The sequence below is a fragment of the Mastacembelus armatus genome, chromosome 3, assembly GCF_900324485.2.
Source record: "Mastacembelus armatus chromosome 3, fMasArm1.2, whole genome shotgun sequence".
Classification (NCBI taxonomy): Eukaryota; Metazoa; Chordata; class Actinopteri; order Synbranchiformes; family Mastacembelidae; genus Mastacembelus; species Mastacembelus armatus.
In genome coordinates this window covers 23,871,062-23,891,058 of record NC_046635.1, presented here as the reverse complement: position 1 = coordinate 23,891,058, position 19,997 = coordinate 23,871,062, and the positions used below count along the sequence as shown (strand labels likewise).

Here is a 19,997-nt window from a genome sequence, read left to right as displayed (position 1 = left end):
AATAACCTTTCCCAGTAGTCAGAATATATTGACAACAGGAAAAATTCTTACAACTGCATGTACAAAAAAAACGTCAAAATGAAACCTCAGTCTAACAGATCATTTCAACAGAAATGCAAGAATTGGAAGGCTATGAATAATTTACACAATTCAAAATCTTAACAAATATGACTATCAATGTAACAAAAAGAGGAAAAAAAGAAATCTATTTGATTTTATGTCCGCTCTGTGAGGTGTTACAGTGGTAAAAGTGAGGCAAAAATCAGACCACAAACATAAATAACCATCCTGACCATCCTGTCAGTACAAACTGCCACCAGACTGCCGCTCTGATCAGTTTACCGTTGCAGAGGGAGTCTAAACCAGAACCCAGATGACTGAGACTCCCAGCCTAAAGTGACAAACCTGCAATATTAGTGCAAGAAGACGAGTTTGGATGCTTTTTACTGGCACTATGGTCACCATGGCACCAAAGTCCTGTAATGGTAACAAAGAACCTTAACATTTTCACATGAAGAGGAAGTAACACAAAACATCATTAACTAGCTCCTCAGTTACCAGATGTGTTTCTGTAGCAACCAGTACAGATGATTAGCTAGCCCTCAGGTTGCGCGCCTTTGAAGAATCAAATGGCTTAAACGAAGCCAGATGTTGTCTACATATGAATGGTTTCGTTCTACCTGCTACGCCACTACTCCACTCATTAACAAGAAACAGCTTGCAGTGAACACTAAAGCCCATGTGAGCTAGTGGAAATGCAGATTATCCTGTCAGTTAATTAACTCTTACAGAAGCTGGAATATTAAACAAGCCATTAAGAGTTTTGAAGCCAAAGCAACATATCTTGTTTTAATTTTCTCTGTAATGTATTCAAGCAGTAGAATGTGTGTTCAATTTTAACCAGTGTAAAATGTACCTAGATGTAGCCTAGATCACCATAATCACCCCATCCTTTTTAAGCAGCCACAGTGACTGCATGTGGTGAAAAACTGAGAGGTCACAGACTGAAATCATCACATCGAAAATAGAGAAAGAGCTGATTGTTAGTTTGCAGTCCTGTATTTATGGGTCTCCAATTCCATTCCTCATGTGTCAAGATACAGTAACAGCAACTTTTCAGGCACATTCCTAGACACCAAACACTCTACAAACAACATATCTAACACTTAAGTCTAGTAACTCACTTTTGACTTTGGCACAAAATGTTACTTGTTATCCACAAAACCACAATATAACAGGTCATGCAGTGATATTTTCTCTCCTTTTCCTCATGGCTGGCATCTAAGTTGCAGGTAGCCCCAGTTTGTTCCTCATATTTATCTGTTACATTCTAGTCACAGCGCTTCACATCTGCTTTTTTTTTTTTTCTTTGAAAAGGCAAAAACAGAAGGTCATTTAACATTTGTGCTTCATCCAACCATCTGGATAAAAAAATAAACTTCAGCATTAAAAAAAAAAAGAAAAAAAAAAAAAGATTTTTTAAACTCTTTCTTAAATTATATCACTTGTACCTCATTTAAACAAAGATGGTAGCCACCAAACAAAATTGTTAGTCGTATTTGTCTATATTTATCTTAGACTCTTATTTTACTTTTGCATACAAAAACGTGTTCATCGTCATGTTCTGGCTACCTGACACTTCAAGTATTTCAGTAATCTGGAAAAAAAAAAAACAAACAAAAAAAAAAAAACTGATGCATGGCACTGTAACTTAATGCAATGGGAATGTATGAGAGCCACAAGGGGCTGGACAGCACTTCCATCTTGCATAGTCCTAATACCTCCTCTCACAATAGACTGAATAGAGCATTAAACCAGCCTTCTTGTCTTCCAGACTCCAAGCAAAAATATTACCAAAAGACATTTAGTTAGACCTCTTGCTTAAATTATCATTTTGTCCCATATTTCAGCAGCAGCAGCTGTTATAAATTTACTAACCTGAATGATTTCGTGATTATCTGAAGAATAGTAAGAAACGCTTACCCACATTTACTTGTTTTTCCATACTTGGTATCTTGTTTGGGGACCCTCCCCCAAATGATGGTTTAGTTTGTGGTTTGAATTTGACCATATTAACAGCACTCAGTAAGATTATAGCCGGACAACAGAGATGAGATTTTTCTGTACACATATATAGATTGAAAAAAAAAAAAGGTGAGGTAGATGGATGGTTGAAGAATAATAACAAAACATCCCCTAAAATAGCAAAATAACAAATATTAAAGGAAAAAAAACAACTTGTGGGGAATTTTTACAGTGATTTACATTTCATTATATATATAAAAAAACATAAATAACCAATAAACATCTGTGCTGGGAATCCAAATACAAATTTTCTTTATGTGAATGAGTCTTTGAAATCTTTTTTAAATGGTCCTCTTTGATCATCTTCATATTTTACTCTCACATGTTGCTTCAGTTAACCTGTTACATGCTTAGATGTTCAACACATGGATCTCTTACCAAATGTGTCTTGAATTTTGATTTAGTATGCTAACAAAAGAACATGTTCAGCAGAAGAGCGTTATCAGCATTTGTTCCTCGCATGAATCCTCGTCAGCTATGAAATCCTATTTTTTCTGAAGTATTTTAAAAATTTTCCCAGTGCTGTAAGACAACTCCACTTATCTCAAGCCAACTCAACTTCAACAATCTTCTACAAATACAGTGATATGTTGAAAAAAGATAAATAATATGGATTACTCCAGCAGCATAAAGAAAACCACCCTTGATTCAAGAGAGACACCGATTTGCAGAAAAGTGAAATTATCTAAACAGACAAATTTTTGCATTCACCTTCAGAAAAAATAAGATGTTAAGACTTGCTGCTACATTAAAAAGTTCTATTTTACATTTTACTTTGTACCTTCAAACCTGTGCGTACTGTAGCACAAACATATGGAGTCCTGAAACTGACAAATTGTAATTAAAGGTTATCAGAAATATACCAGAAATCCTAAATAAAAAAGCTGTTTAAATAACTTAAGAATATAAAAAAAACATAAAGCTTAATACTTATTCTTCCCAAAAATACACTTTATTTCTCTATTTAGCTATTATTTTTCAACCCCCTCAGTCTGCCTTCTTTATGTATTTTGGCACATTTATCTCACCTTTGTTTGTGTAATTGAGATGACTATTTGGTTGGCTAGCCTAAACTGAAAATACTAGTAACTGAACTGTCATGGAGCATTAGCCTTTTCAGCTAGCAACATAACCTCAGCTAATGTTTGTGTCATACAACTATACTAATAAAGTTAGCTAAAGTCAGAAGCTCAGACACCATATGCTTTTGATCTTCAAATGCCTGGCTCGCCTTCATCAAAGTCTACAGTGGAAATAAGTTCTGCACTTTGCCCTCTGTCGGAACCAGAAGTCGCATTGACCAGCTCAGTGTTTGCAATTGCATACAAGATAAATGCTTTAGTTCTTGTTACAAGGGTTTACTCACTGATGCTACTGTATAGGGCAGGCAGTACAGTATGTGAATGATTGACCATACAGTGCATGCACTAGCTGGTCCGGTTTTAGCTAGCTAAAAAGGCAGTGAAGAAATGCCGTGTGGAAAATGGGAGACATCCAAAAACTGCCAAGAAAAAGAAAAACTAAGAAGATGAAAAATTATATGAGGCAGTCGAATACAAAGATCAGAAATAAATGAAGGTTTAATTTATTCTATAAACTGACTGTGGATGAATGGGAAGTGTGCATAACTCTTTTTTACACCCCATTTGATTTATTAAAGAAACCATATTAACTATAGATACTGTATAGTATTATATTTCTGACTTGTCTGACAACCTTTTTTTTTACCTTTTGTCAGGTTTGGAGCCCAATAAAAAAAAAATGTAAGGACCTATTAAAAACTGGAAAATCCAATTCTGGTTTCAAAACGCTCTTGTCAAATAAAATGTAATAGCAGAGGGACAGAGGTTCTGACGCACAAAAGATTGTATGTCTCTGGGTATGACAGCACAAAAAAGGAAAGTAGAAAAGGGTTTAACTTTCTCTTTGACCTGAGATTTAGTTGGGACTCAGCAGTGACACTTGACCTCTGAGTATGATGATGGGTAGAGGGGGTCCAGTCCAAATGCTAGAGGACAGAGTTCATGGTGTCCTGAAAAGATGCCATGATCGTCAATGATCATGCGCACCATCACTGTCCTCTAAGTCAGATGGGAGGGGAAGCTACTGGTGTTTCAAAACACAAGGCAAACTGTCATACCTTTTAGGCAAATGAAGAAACAAAACCAGCTCAGATACACTTTACACAATTACAAGCCTTAAAAATGGACTGTAGTGGAAATGTTTGTTGATCCAACCTGAAGCAGTTTTTTATCTTTTTATATATAGATATTAACTATATTACAACCACAAGAGAAATAAGGAATAGCAGCTTCTTTCTGTACATGATGAATGTATCCAACCGTATAAAAGTTAGAAAAATGACACAAACAACTAGTAAATAAATGCTCTGCCCATGTAGAGATGTAAATGATGCTTTTCCCTCCGCAGTTAACACTTTGAGGCTTTTTTTTTTTTTTGCTTTATTGATTGAATTTTGTGATTAAACTGTTACGGAACAGCACTTCTGAAAAAGGATGTGGCTCAATTTCAGATAAATTGATGCAAGGTACAATGTTAATTTGAAAGAGTACAGTAAATAGATATCAAACAGGAGTAGGGGAGTGGTGTAGGACTGCAGAGGGAAGTTAACATCCCTTTGAGATTTTAACAACGGTGTGGTAGCAGATCAAAGGGCTATTTTTTGAAAATTTCCTTTTCAATCTGCTATGGTTGAGAATTACAGGGCAAGGCTATAGAGAAGACAATCTGATAAAAAGTACAATTTTGGCAATAAATTTGGCAGATTTGATCTGTCTCCCTCTGGTTGTTTGTTTCAGCAGGCTGGCTGTTGTCCTAGCATTACGCTGACACCCAGTCTGTAGCCTGCTGCTGATGGAAACACTGACCTCTGAAGTGCTTCTTCATTAAATATGTTTAACAGTTTCACCATAATGCCCACCAAAAAGCAATCATGCCGGTCATATATAAAGGCCTACACATTTTGTTTTCCCATTTGGAAATACATATAAAAAGTAACAAACAACAATTTATAAAATAAGTTCATCCATAAAGAGAAAGAGATCTGAATGATTTTAATTTTTTCTTTCTTTAACTTTTTTTGGTTTTCCCACTGAGCAGCAAGGGCAGTGTCATGTCTGACAGCCAGCTGGTAGAAACCAAAACTAGAATAATATGGAAAAAAAAGTGTGTGAACGTACAGCAGAACATGGACTAACTGACAGTTTTCTTCAACAGTGTTCGCTTCTCACAGAGTAGCCTCACCCAGCTGGTGGACATGGTTTTGCTGTATATGGAAAAAAAACAAACAAACAAACAAACAAAAAAAAAACAAAAACAGATCCCACCCACTTACTATGACATCAGGTGGCAGGGTTTGCAGTCTGCTGGGTATATCTATCTCATCAGCAGGCAGAGGACTGCGGGAGAGGCACGGCACGTTCGTTTTTGCGTCCTCCATTCATGTGCGTGTACGGTGGCAGTTCCTCCAGAGACGGCCGCATAGTGACACCTGTCCCTGTCCCGAGCCCTGAACCTGGTGCAAGACCTGGCCCTGACAGTCCATTGACTGCATGCTGGCCAGAGGGCTGCTTGTCCATGGCAGCGGTTGACAAAGAAGGAGAGGATGGTGAGCTGGAGGCTAGCGAGGGTGCGGGTGGTGCCTCTGAGCTTGGGGAGGGTGGGGTCTGCTGGGGAAGTGGGGTTTGCTGTGGCTGTGTGGAAGTAGTGGGATCCAGAGGAATGTCATCAATGTTGTCCATCTTGTCCTGGTGGATCTGAGGAGTGTCGACAGGCTTGTTGTCAGCGCTGTAAAAGAAACTAACCTCTTTGAAAGATGGATCCAGCTCATCCTTTATGCTGCCGATGATCTCCACAAAAGAAGGACGCATCTTAGGGTTGTACTGCCAACACATTCGCATCAGCTCAAACCTGCGTGCACACACATACAGGTTATAACACATCCTCCTGGCAAAAATACTCTTGGTTTCTACACATGTAAAGCGTAGCCTATGTTAGCATAGTTGAGGTAAGAGAGGATTATTACAACTATATTGGGTAGGAATAAGGAAAGTCTTGTTAAGGAGATAGAATGAAATATGCAATAGCACATAGCACTGATAGCACTGCTATTCTTTTCTGTGAAAGCAATACATTTTCTAAATTAGAAAGTAAATTGCTAACTAAAGGACTTTATGGATCTGAGGGTTATGTAATGTACAGCCCTGTGTGATCAAAAGCATATGCTATTCTAGTCCCCTTTCTATGCCACATTAGATCTTTGATTAAAACTTTATTGCACTTATTTGCTTTTTTGTCAAGAGGATGAATACATGCTCATGTTTGTGACTATGTAGCTAAAGCTATCACTTTAGCTTAGCACAGAGACTGGACACAGTGGGAGACATCTAGCCAAAGGTGCAGGCCATCCCCCACAACCATTAAGAAAAGGCATATTTTCCAAAATGTTCAACTATTGCTACAAGGTTGAATAAATAGCTCACAGTGGAGAGATATAATCTATTAGAGTGACAGACGTGTCAACATCTACCTCAAAGTTATCAGTGAAGACACTCGATATTACATGTGACATGTTGTACAATAGCATACATCATTTAATATGTTGTTTTATTGATACATTTCAGTATATGTTTAAGCCAAATGATAAACAAATGGCATTTGATTTTGAAAGTAAGACATCACTATTCCCACAGCAAACCCTGTGATTTCACATTTGTTTTCTTCATGACTTCACCATGTGATGTGTCCTCAGTGCTTTATGGCTGGTGGCCAAATTTGTCTGCCATGCTCATAACTCTTTTGATGTGGATTTATACTTGGGCTGTTTCATATTAAGAACAAACACATCACAAAGAACACAAGTGCACATGCTGACACACAGCCAGGCTGTGAATGCAATCAGCACTCTGGAATGGAAATCCCAGTGGCCACAGGCTGACAGTTAGCCGAACTGCTTCACTATGTGTGGATAAACAGAAGTCACTGTTCATGATTTAACTAGCAAAGTGGAAGAAAACATGGCACAGTGGCAGACTGAAAGACGAGATGTTCTCACCAGTGATTTGTTGATGTGTTAATCTGCAGAGCGGTATGTGTGTGTTTGTTACTTACAGCATGTCGGGACAGTTCTGTGGTTTCTCCAGTAGCCCTCCTTCCATGACAAAGCGGAGCACCTGCTCGTTTGAAAGACCCTGGTAGGGCTGCTCAGCCAAAGTTGCAATCTCCCACAAAACGACCCCAAATGACCTAAACAGAGAGAGCGAGGGAAAGGGTAAATGAGTGCATCTTGCATTCACAATAATACAGCCAGAAGAGTTTTAAGAGGCAGTAAACAGAGAACAAAGCAGCCATGTGTGTTTATTCGTGTGCGCCTGTTTACCAGACATCCGAGTTGGTGGTGAAGACTCCGTCCTTCAGAGACTCAGGTGACATCCAGCGGACAGGGAGCAAACCCTTACCACCTTTGCGGTAGTAATCTGTCTCATAGATGTCTCGGGTCATGCCGAAATCTATCCACACACAGACACACGAGCATAATCACACACACGCGCACACAGGGAGGAATGTAGTGAAGCACTGGTACTGTCTATAAAACATTTCCCTGTTTCAAGCTGAATGTTGGCTATTCGTTTCTTCAGATCTCTAGTTGCACTTGTGCTATCTGTTGGGCTGTTTAGTAGATACATTAATACAGTATCTCCCTTAGAAATCACTCCATGTCTGTATTTCAGACCTTTAAAAATATCAAAATGAGTAAAAAATGTAAAGAAAAGTCTACATAACCACACTACTGTTCTTTTAGGATTGGCTTTATATGCATTACAGCTACTCTGATGATTTTGTACTGATGAATTAAGACAAAAACATAATTTTTCTCCATTTAATCAGGATCAGTCCCTCAGACTTCTCTGCCTTAGCTCACAGTGACCTCTGACCTCCCTATTGCATTTACCTCCTATCTTAACAGTGAAGTCCTCTGCCACCATGCAGTTTCTGGCTGCCAGATCTCTGTGGACAAACTTGTTCGCGTTGAGGTAAGCCATGCCATCAGCGATTTGCCCAGCCATCTGGAGCATCTTCTTCAGAGGAGGGAGAGACAGGCTCGACCACTGCTGCTGGAGCCACAACCAGATAGGACACAAGAGTAAGTTCTACATACAGAATATGGTGGTGAGAAATACTGATTAGATGACCCACAGATAATCATGCAAACCCCACATGTAAGCCTGTGCTGTTCCACAGAACAGAAGTAATATATTCTACATAAGGTCTACATAAAATAAGGAAAAGTCTAAGATTACTTTCACTGGAACAACCCTGCACTGCACTACAACTATACATACTAAAATCATCCAAACAAGTGAAATAAAGTTATGAAGTAGTTAATATTGAATGATCTGTTAGTCTTTATAGTGTTATATGGCTTCTGTATTATAGGACCCATTGTACCCAGTGATTTACAGATGGTACCTCCTTAGGACGAAGGGAGCGTAAGTAACTCTTCAGGTCTCCTCGTGTCATCAGCTCCATGATGACCAGTGTGGGCTGGCCCTGAGAGACCACTCCCAGGAGTCGAACCTACAACAAACATAACACACCACAGCACTATGACACAAGAAAGGACACAGGCACTTGTACCGTACAAGCTGATCTGACCCTATTTGTCATCTTATTGATTTGGAATCAAATATCACACTCGCTAACAATTAAAGCGTGAATAGATAACGGCAAAGGCAGATAAACCTTTGTTGAACCTTTGTCACGCTTCTGTCTCTGTGCATGCTTTCCTGTTTTTCTCAGGACTATAAAAACATTTTTAAAATAAAAATAAATAAAAATGAGTACAAACTGAAACCTGCCCACCACTGATCCCTATGATTATGTGTGTTGGTACCTACCACATGGTGACAATTAAACTCCTTCATGACAGAGGCTTCATTGAGAAACTCTATTCTTTCCCTCATGCTGGCCGACTCATTGACCGTCTTGATGGCGACACGTGTCTCCGGTTCGTCTTTGACAACGCCCTTGGCCAAGCCCTCATACACCATGCCAAACGACCCCTGGCCAAGCTCACGACTCAGGGAAATCTTCTCCCGTGCTACCTCCCACTCATCTGGTACATACACTGCACAGAAAAAAAATATGTGTATGTTAATACTGACCTTTGTATCTGCATAGATGTTTTCAGTTATCTCAACAACAACAATGAAAGTGTTATATTTCTCTCACTCACTTTCTGCAGCGCTGAAGTACTCTGGGTTAACAGAGGCGTAAAGGACTCCATTTCCAAGCCGGTCACTGTTCCTGACCAAAACAAAAACAAAGATGGTTACAGACACCAGACAGTGCACCACGCACTGCACATATCTTTCACAGAACCGTGGCCAAATGCAATACTGAAACATTTCAATCCCACTACTTCGGTTAAAGCAATATGGGACTATTCTAGCATGTTCAAAGTATTTCACTTAGCTGTTTAAATTCCCTTCCTTTATATTTCTAGAGTATCTCCTGATTTTTAAATCACATGGATAGATATGATTTTTTTGTAATCTTAAATTTTCTTTGGGGTAGATGTTTTGACAGAAACACTAAGTAGATATTACTAAGAACAACCGCATACAGAAGACATTGCCAATGAAATATATCAAATTGTAGCATTATTTGCCTTTGAGTTTTATGGATTATAACTGGTAGAAGCATTTTGCTTAACACATTTATACAACTAACTCATTTGCAGTTCTCTACAGTACACACACTCACACACCTTTTCCTATTGAGGACCACCAGCATTGCAACCAGAATGCAAATGAGGATGATGATGGTGACAGGAACAAAGATCATAGCGTAGAGGACATTTTCATATCCTGTTGAGTGAAACACCTTGATTACTGGGATTGGTACAAGTAACATAATCAGTGCGCTATTAGACCATCAAACACCCAAGGAATTTCACAGTATACAGATACAAGAGTGATGAACTGTTGTAATGGATGAGAGCGTGCATCTTACGTTCAGCCACATAAAGATCCAGAGTGTGTGTCCAGGAGCCATTGCCAGCCAGTGATGTTGCCCTTACTCTGACTGAGTAGTTTCCTGGACTGAGGTTTGACAGCCGAACGCCACGCTGGGCCTTGTACATCTGACCAGAGACACATTCATGCTTCTCGGTCTAACACAAGAAAATTAATGAGAAATAAAAGGAACTTTTTTGATTTTGGCAAATGGCTGCAATGACACAAAGAGTGAAAAATTTAAAGGGGTCTGAATACTTTCCGTACCCACTGTAGATGACAAACACAGACAGAGATGTTGTCTTACCTCAACACCCAGTTTGAACTTGATTTCATACATAAGGATGAGTCCGTTGGGATGAGGTGGCTCTGGCCAGCGCAGAAACACCCAGTCCTCATGGCCCTCCCAGCTCACCGGGCCCGGTATGTCATCAGCCTTTTCTATCACAGTTAAAAAAAAAAAAAAAAAAAAAAAACAAGACCTCGTGTCTGAGCAAGACTTGAGATGCACAATGCCTGCACTACTATGCACACTGCAGTGCTAAAACTGTGAATTAGCACATAATACTAACTAATCATTTCCCCACTAACCTGCAGGCTTGGTTCTGGAGAAAACGAACTCTGCAGCACTGCAGCGTTGGACCTGACCATTGCAGGCATGGACGTCGACGCGATAAACTGTGAATGGCTGCAAGCCAGAGATCTGTAGCTCACGATCCATCACCGATTGCTCTATGAACTCAAACTCTTTGTCCACTGGCTCCAGGTCAGCAGTGCTGCTGCTGTTACCAGCAGCTTGGAGAGGAGGGCCTGTGCTGCTGCTGTTGTGAAGACGGCTGCGGCGGGAGTGAGTGGAGTTGGCAACGCCAAACAAATCTCTACGGCGACGATCTGGTGGCCTGGAAGTGAGATGAAGAGCATGGGGAAACAGAGTGTGTGGATGCATCACTATTCTACAGTCTATTAGTGGACCAAGTCATTTAAACCACTTAAAACCAACTAGTAAAACAAAAACTTAAAAACAACATTTTCCTGCTCTAGTCATTCCAAACCTGGAAATATCTGGTATGTACATATTTCACTTATGTAGAGTCTTATATAGATACGGTGCAGCTTTACAAGAGGACATGCACATCGGATCACGCATGGGCAAGTACAGCATTTGTTTAAACTTGGAAGTAAGGACACCTATTCATTTTCTGCATCTGCAAAAAATACTGACAACTAATTAACATCAACTGGACCAAGCTCTTCATATGTGTGCACATGTGTGGAGACAGAGTGAGATAATGTGATGCAGATGTCTGAGAAGCAATGCAGCAGACTGACTCCTTGAATCAGACAGAGGCAGAAACATAATTTAGTAGTAAATTAATAGAAATATGAGGGCTGTTTTGTCACCCCTAACCAGCCTAACCCCTCCATCTTTTTTATTAACAAAGCTATCTGGAAAATTAACTCACTACATTACAGAGAAATTGCACAATAATGCAAAGAAGAGTTTTGTTCCAACTACTGAAAACAAAACTCTAATGATGATGTTAAAGAATGCCATAGTCTATTCACACCTTTATACTAGACAATGAAACAATGATGGGCATGTTACCTTGGTGTAAAAATGGAGTTGTGCAAAAAATTTTCAAAAACTTTTCGGTATGAGGCATCAGCAGCTTCATCCTCCAGATCCTCCATTGACTTGGGGCAGGGGCAACATGGGCCCTTATCTGTCCCCTCAGGATCTGGCTTTGTAGGCTTGGTATCTTCTTCCTGGTCTCCTACACCTATGGCAGCAATCCTTATGGGGATCTTTAACTCTGCAGGAGGAAGAGGAGGATGTCTAGTCAACAAGTAACAGCAAAGGTAAGTGTAGATGTTTGTGCATGTGTACTTGTGTACCTTTAGAGCAGTAGTTGTGCTGGTACAGCTCCCTGTCTTCAGACTGTTGCTGCCATCTGACCAGGTAGTATGTCTGATTTCCATTGGGTGAGACAGGGGGCAGCCAACGCACAACCAACTGTGTAGATGAGTTGGAGTATGCCCGCACATCCTGAGGCATTGAGGGCGCTGAAAGAGGCACAAAAGTCTAACTTATTCTAATGTGAGTCACTATCATCACTATGTGGCTGCTTCATGAACTTCATTGTTTTTAATGAACTTTTGGGAAACTTCTCTCCTTCAGGCAGGGGTACAGAGTCTGCTGGTCCAGATGTGATTTACTGACATCACAGCACTGCTATGTCTTTAGAGTGCAGCTGGAATTGTTTAAAGCAGCCTTTCATTTCATGTAACTATATTACAGTTTGTGTAAATCTTTTTTTTCTTCATCGATTTGAATTGCAGCTGTGTTTATTTAGAAGCACTCTTCCTCTACTCTCTTCCTCTTACAGTATATTTGGATTAAATCCAGATATATAATCACAATGGCATCATCTCTCATCTATTTGGAAAAACAAACAGAAATGTGAACAGAGCATTACCTGTTTGAAAATGTGTTCTGGTGAGGCCAAATGTAATTATCACAGAGAAAGAAGTTCATTGTGGTATTTGTAAGGTTTCCCTTTTGAAGGTTTTAGCACTGCTACAACCAGTATTGAATGCTGTTTTTTTCTGTCTGTCTGCTATAGTCACATCTTCACTTGGAATGACCTCTAACATTCCCACTACTGCGCAGTCACTTATGTAAGATGATGCAACCAGGAGCCTATCAAATTAACTTGTTTTACCTGAAGGGCTCGTGCGGATGTAGACCACCTTGCTCTTGGCACTTGGCATATGTTTGTCCTCCACCATGAGTGTGATAGCTTTGACGAATATAGCATACTGCGTCCAGGGCTTCAGGTTAGACAGGAGAACTCCTGGGTCTGAGTCCTTGTCTGGTCTCAGCTCTACATCCACCATATTCCAACTGTTGGAGCCACAACCATCCTGTCCCTCAAACTCTGTGATGTTCTGATATGGCCTGAAGAAGGAATGATCGTGTCAAGAGATTAATATTGAATGACTATATAGCTGGCTCACCCCGTTTATGTATAGTACTGGCTCCTTTGTTGTTCAGTATAATTAAATTCATGAATAGTCTTACTTGAGGATAATGTGTAAGTATCAGTAATAGTGTAGGAAAGGAAAAAGCTGATGACTGGAACTACTGGGAAAAAAAACAACAAAAAAAAAAAAAAAACATACGCCTCCTTGTAGTAGACAATAAAGCTGATAAGGTCTCTGTAGTCAGGGGGCCGGTAGCGTTCCCAGGTCAGTTTGATCCTTGTACTGCTGGTGCTGTTGGACTTAAATTTCAGGATAGTGCTTTCACCTAGAAGGGAATAAGAATAGAGTTAAAGTCAAAGTACTTCAATTTGTTTTTTTTACATATGCAGTTGACAATGCAGTAAAAACTGACACGTGGTGCGGAAAAACATGAGGCTCAGGTGTTTGCAAACTGCTAGAAAACTACAGTTACTGCTGCACATGTACTGAACATAACAATTTAAATGTTTGTGGTTTTCGGAAAGAAGCTTGTTTGACCCTTACAGCTGGCTCTGTCTCCGTTGTTTCGGAAATCACTCTCATCAAAGGGGCCTTGGATGCCTGTCTTGTCCCACATGCTGCGGATCTCAGACATGCAGAGCTTGGGGTTGGCTCTGAAGTACAGCTTTCCTGTTTTGATGGTGAGGTTGTGCTGCTTCCAGTCCCAAAGATACTGGAGCTGCTGGTTGTCAAATGCCAAGAAGGCATACATGCTAAAAGGCAGAAACAGGAAGGGATGAAGGAATGATAGTCAGCAATGTGCTTCTTAATTCTGCATTCACCATATAAGGTTTCTTCAGCTTATTGCGTGTACTGAGATTCCTGTCCAGGTAAAGCCCATTTTCCCCTCAAGGCTAATGTCTTTTTTCAGTGCCTTATAAAAAATGTGCAACTTGTCTAAAGATGGTTTAAATAGGTGGAAACTCCTATAGGCTCAGTAATTGTTTTCTATAAGGGGAAGCTATGCTAACAGATTAAAAGGCAGTAGCAAACTACTTCACTCTTTTCAGTAGGTCTCCATTTTCAGCTGGTGCTTTAATGACCCAGTTTGACAGCAAAGGGGATAGTTAAAGAGAGATAAAAATCACCTGGGAAACCAGATTTTCCAGGGACATCTTTATCTTTATGAGGAGAGTTTTTAAGAGTAACATCCAGACATTCAGCAATGATAGTAATGTGGGTTGTGGGACAGTTGGACTCCTGTGAACTCAAGGATAAACAGGAGGGAGTGAAGGCCTCCCCATGACCCTGACTGTAGGTAGTTATGTTGCATTCAAGGTCTTATTATAAAAAAAGTGGTGGTGACAGCAGGGCGTTCTGGGCACTTCTGTTGTTGACTTCCATTAGTGGATTTCCATTTCCAGTTGAAAATACGATACTCTAGTTGAAACTAGTGATGATAGTAAATGTCTGTCCTAAATAAAATACAATGTGGTCCTCACCCTCAAAGTTACGCATTTTTCTCTCTGTCCTGCTGTGTCTTTAATGACTGAAACTAGCCATACTAGAACACTAGTGCTTGCACGATTACACTGCTTGGATAATACAACAATCCTCACAGCAACAGGAAAACAGAATAAAAGAGAATAAAAATGGAAAAGTGTCTTCCTCACATTAGAGTAGCAGCAGTCAAGTCAGCAAGTCAATATTTTGTTCAGCCTATCGACTATAGAGCTGAGCACTATTCAGTAGGATAATTACCAGTCAGGAGAACACTTAATAGTGAAAGGACAATTCAGCAGAACACAATAGTAGTCCTGAACTCAAGACTATGACCATATACCAACACCAGTCTATACTAGGAGAGTTGGTGACTAAAGATGGGATTGTTTTTGTGTGTATGAGTTCCTACTCGTCCAAAAGCTCTTCTCCATCGATGTATCGGAGGCTGCGGAGGAAGGCCAGCGAGGTCAGAGTGTGGGAGTGTCTGATCCGCACATAACCTGTCACTCTCTGGATCAAACCTGTGAAACTCTCCAACTCTGCCACCATGTTATCTAAAAACATGCAAAGACATACTACTGTTATCTTCAATTCACCTCTTATTACGCCTTTTCTATTAATTTAGGCCCTTACTCACACTTTTTATTAATGATTTCACTATTATAGTCAGGCTGAACTGTAAATGTTTTTCATTCCATGCTGCTGTGTAACGGCACATTTGAAATATTTCTTTGTATGTGTATAAAAAATATTACCAGATATTATTATTAAAATATTACCAGATATCTGAATTTCCCCAGACTGGGAAATCTGCAAGTAATGTCTTACAGGTTCACTATTGTCATCATCAGTTGTGCTTTCATAGTTACTGAAAGATGGTGAAGTTAATGAGAACTCACTGCGGACATGGCTTGGGAATGTTAATATTAACTGTAGTGCTGCTGTGACACGCTGCAGTACTTACGGCCTCTGCGGATGTTGATATGCAGGTTGCCTTTGATAACAGTGCAGCCTTTGAGAGACTGAGCAGCGTCCATCGAGTCGATGACCTTCTCCTCACACACTTTATCACACAGACCATCACAGGCTGTACAGAACATACTGAAAAGGGGATGCAAATTACAAGGTATGTAATTTTATTGATGTGCTTTGCTAAACTCTTGTAGTTTGTGTCAGTGTGTCACTGGATTAGTTAAGTGACATCTACTAGAAATACCAAGATGTAATCAAACATGTTAATAACATAAACACTTTAATAATATAAAGTAACTGCTGTTTATTGCAGCTGGTGTATTATACTGGTCTTGTACTGATGAAACTCAAAATGAAATAACACCAGGGTGTGGAATTGGTTCAAATGTGACCTCAATAATAACCAGCACCCAATGGCTCCATTTTGCCTCAGGGCAGACTGCAGCTCACCTGTTGGTTGCTGTGCGTGTGTATCCAGATGGGCATTCGGGCATGCACTCTCCACCATGGATGATGAAGCTATCAAACTCAGGAGGGTGAACCTTGGAGCAAAGCTCAGCACTGATGCAGCGCCAACCCTCGAACTTGTAGGTGCCGGGAGGGCAGTCAGCCACACAGCGCCCTTGGTGGTAGTAATGCACACATGCGGCACATGCTGTGTCACTGCCAGGGACTGTGCAGCTGCCCAGACACTGAGGGTGGCAGCACTCGCCGTCTGCTGTGCACGCTCGCCGTGGACAAATTTCTGGGCACTCTGGTGAGGAGACAGAGAGAGCCGAGGCTATTATTTACCAATGCCGTGCAAACAAAACACTATTTTTTAGGTTTTCACATTTTTTCCAGTTGATATCAACAGATATGAACATGTTGATCCACTGCTATACATTATTATATATAATGGGAATGCCAGATCTTATTGCCTGTCATCGCAGTTGGATTCCTTCAACAAAATAACCACACATCTGACAGCTGTATTTACATATGAGGGCTGCATAGAGTACACCTAATTGACTAAATTAAATTAAGTGATGCTGTATTTCAACCGAATAATTGTGCTTTAATGAAATACAATCCACACTAGAGCTTTTTTGGAATGGTTTCTTAGTGTTTTAGTCCAATGGATTTGTTTAATACCAGTTTAGAGTGTCAGTCTAGATCCGTTGGAACAAGAAGTATTTACCACTCTCTCATCCATAACGTGCACTTTACAGATGTGTCAGAGCTTTTGCATAACACTGTTTCATGAACTTCATCCCAGATCCACAATGGCAAAACATCTTCAATCTGAGTTTCCCAAAAAGCACTACCACAAGTACCTTGGATCCGCTTTATTGTCGCTCTAAACCAGGCATCACCAAACCATGTTCCTCGAGTTCTACTGCCCTGCTTGTTTTCCAGCTATCCCTGCCCCACCCACCGCTGATTACCTGGATCAGGTGTGTTCAACCAATCAGAAACTGTAACAGCAGGTATAGCTGGAGAACAGGCAGGGCAATGGCCCTGGAAGACCAGGGTTAGGGAACCCTGCCCTAAACTAATTGAAAAAACTGACTGAAGAGTTCCAGAAGAAGTGCTGGGACCTCATTCTCGCTCCTCAAGCTGTCAGTGTATCTGTCCAGATGTTTTGGATCTGGATCTTTGTCCTCAAGAAGGAGTCACGGCCTCTTCCTTCTTCTCTCTTTTTCCCTTTCTGTATTAATGGTGATTTTGTGTAATCTGTCCTCTTTCCAGTCCAGAGTGTTGGTCCAGTCCTGTCTGTAATGGAAAGCTGCTATATATATATATATATATATATATATATATATTTATAATCAATTTGGTGTCATTTATACTATATATCTACTATGGGCTGCTCTATTCTGTGCATATTTTGCCTGTGTTTACATATGTCCGTCCTGAAAAAAGGATCGCTTCTCTGTTGGTCTTCCTTATATTTCTTCTTTTAATGAAAGGATTTTTTGGGAAGTTCATCCTTATCTAGCACAGAGAGCACTTAGTTGTAAAGATTGTAAACGCCCTTGAGGAAAATTTGTGTTTTGTGATCCTGAATTATATAAATAAAATTTGCCTTAAATGGAAAATAAATGCTGCCAGTATGGACCTCCATGAAGTGCAATTTTTAATAGCAATGGAAGCAGTTCCACTGAAGCCATTAATACCACACAGTTACAACAAAAGACACAGAAACTTAGTAGATAGAAGAAAGAGAAAAAAAGGAAAAGAAAATCACAGTTTAGCATCCACCCTGAACCAACCCCATTTCCAGAAGCTGATCCACAGAGAGTAATGGTAAAAACTGTCAAAGCAAAGCAGTGACATGGCCTGCCACAAAAACAAAGCCTAGGTCCTATAGAAACACTACAAATCACAGTTTGGAACAATTTGTGTGTTAGTATATATCATGTAAGGCATAAATAAAAAAAGGGAATGAATACCTGAACAAAAGACAAAATGAAGAAAAAACTGTGATTTGGATTATGTCAACCACTTAGGTTTTGCAGAGGCTTTGTTTAAACAAAAACCAAACAAAGCAAAGTATGTGTTGTTTATGGGATGCTGAATGATAAAACATGTTTCAACATGTTGCTTCCATTGGCTCTGTCAAACAAACTGAAGACACTGGGCCAGAGGATGTGCCTACTGCTCGTCACTTATTTATATTTCAGCAATTTACAAAGAATGACGCCAGAATTAATGTTTTTCTCAGCATACTTGCAATTTGTACTCGTGTTATTACTGGGCTTTTTAATTGGGTATGCTGAAAGAGTTGGTTGCTGACTGTAAGGCTCTTAGAAGTCAAGCTTCCAAAAACAGATGTCAAATTGGAATAGGAAGTCATTCCTGGGGCCTGAATTGCACCAGAAAAGCTCCAGCCATCTGTGTGATCTTTTATTTCTCTAACTTAGAGCTCAAAGCTTGAGAAAGTGTTTTCAGGAGACAAACCTGCAATAGAAACACTATATTTATACAATATACAAGTAATCCCTAAACAATGAAATGTACTGTTTATGATATGTTCAATGTTTAGGCTGAAAACAATAAAGCTCCAACTAACAGTTATATCCACTAATGATTAATATTTTCTCAATCAGTAGTTAAAGTATACAGAAACACTACATAAAATGTAGAAGTAACATAGTAAAAAGTTTATATCCAGTCATTTAAATTACCAATTATGCACATTTGAAATATGATACCATTCATTTTTTGCTTAAAATTGAAATTGAGCTGAAGTCAAAAGAATTGCTGTGCTTTGGGCAACATGCATTTACTCTCTGGAAATTAATGTTTCAAAATAAAGGTTTGTTTGTATGTTTCACAAACCACCAAAACAGAACTACAGAAGGGAAAGAGGCCTTTTTGAGCTACAGCCCATCAAAAGCTGCCAGTACTTTTTCATTTTTATGATCATATTTTATTGTTTGTCACCACATTGAACTGCTGAGCAAATTGCACAGCCTTCTTGAAATACACAACACTGATGTTAACCAAATACAAAATACAAAATACATTCATACTCAAACCATTCCTACACACCTGTGAGGGGGAATCCCTATTTTCAATGTCAACTGCAAACAGAAACCCAAACACAGTATCTGCCAGGTGTTTGAGGCAGTCTGGTCATAACTTGTTTATCCATTTTTCTATTTACAAAAGTAATTTCTTTCAGGTTGATGTCTAATTTTGGGAAGAAAACATCGACTGTCATCAGGCAGTGACCATGAGATGACCTTCCAGGCTGCCTCCTGCCTCCACAGAGGCCAATCAACCTACAGACTGGGTGGTCCCACCAACCATTCAGCAGCCTGTTTGTGCTCAGCAGGAGGAAATCAGTGCGGTATTTCTCTGGCACACAATGTTCTTTTCTCTGCTCAGAGCCCCAACTGCCCCCCGACTCCATCTCACCCTCTGACCTTTGTGATAGGGTGATGGGAACGGTGCTAGAAAGGTGTAATTCTGCAATGTGATAATGTACAGCCTTGGGTCATGCAGAAACCTGGGGGACGGGAAGGAGATAATAGCTACCTGACGTTTGGCTCAGACTGGAGCTGCTAGCCTGTAGCCTCTTATACTTACCCAATGACTCCATCGTTATCAGGTGGACAGAGGTGGATGTGTATACTATGTACAACTGCATTCCACTGGATGGCTGGTATATAACAGATCCCAGCTTTTATTCTACATCCCCTCCTTATTAGCTTATCAGATACTGATTGATGCAGAGCTGCAGCACAAGGGGAGGAGGTAGAGGAGTAGTGGTGGAAGAGGACCGGTAAATGTAGAGAGTGGATAAGAAAAAGAATGAACTACAGAACAGGAAGATGTAGGAGGGGAGGTGGAGATAAGGAGGTGGTAGAAGAAAAGAAAAGAAAAAACACCATTTAACATATCCTGCGTTTTTACACACACACACACACACACACACACAAAGTTGGC

General features: G+C 40.0%; 1 protein-coding gene across 3 annotated transcripts in view; it reads right to left on the bottom strand.

Annotated features, from left to right (window-relative positions):
- Positions 1–1,443: 1,443 nt before the first annotated feature.
- Positions 1,444–19,997, bottom strand: part of LOC113122326 (insulin-like growth factor 1 receptor) — a 40,132-nt gene continuing 21,578 nt past the window's right edge. The window contains exons 4-22 of one of the 3 annotated variants that reach the window (XM_026293594.1): positions 16,011–16,314; positions 15,553–15,689; positions 14,998–15,142; positions 13,650–13,858; positions 13,305–13,431; positions 12,845–13,080; positions 12,018–12,185; positions 11,728–11,935; positions 10,713–11,020; positions 10,429–10,562; positions 10,120–10,279; positions 9,875–9,974; positions 9,341–9,411; positions 9,003–9,232; positions 8,575–8,682; positions 8,057–8,219; positions 7,484–7,613; positions 7,216–7,350; positions 1,444–6,015 (exon numbers count right to left, since the gene is read on the bottom strand). In XM_026293594.1, the coding sequence (XP_026149379.1) occupies positions 5,490–6,015; positions 7,216–7,350; positions 7,484–7,613; positions 8,057–8,219; positions 8,575–8,682; positions 9,003–9,232; positions 9,341–9,411; positions 9,875–9,974; positions 10,120–10,279; positions 10,429–10,562; positions 10,713–11,020; positions 11,728–11,935; positions 12,018–12,185; positions 12,845–13,080; positions 13,305–13,431; positions 13,650–13,858; positions 14,998–15,142; positions 15,553–15,689; positions 16,011–16,314 (3,599 nt within the window). In that variant the 3' untranslated portion in view covers positions 1,444–5,489. The remainder of the gene's footprint in view (positions 6,016–7,215; positions 7,351–7,483; positions 7,614–8,056; positions 8,220–8,574; positions 8,683–9,002; positions 9,233–9,340; positions 9,412–9,874; positions 9,975–10,119; positions 10,280–10,428; positions 10,563–10,712; positions 11,021–11,727; positions 11,936–12,017; positions 12,186–12,844; positions 13,081–13,304; positions 13,432–13,649; positions 13,859–14,997; positions 15,143–15,552; positions 15,690–16,010; positions 16,315–19,997) is intronic. The other 2 variants (XM_026293595.1, XM_026293596.1) reach the window with 2 other exon arrangements.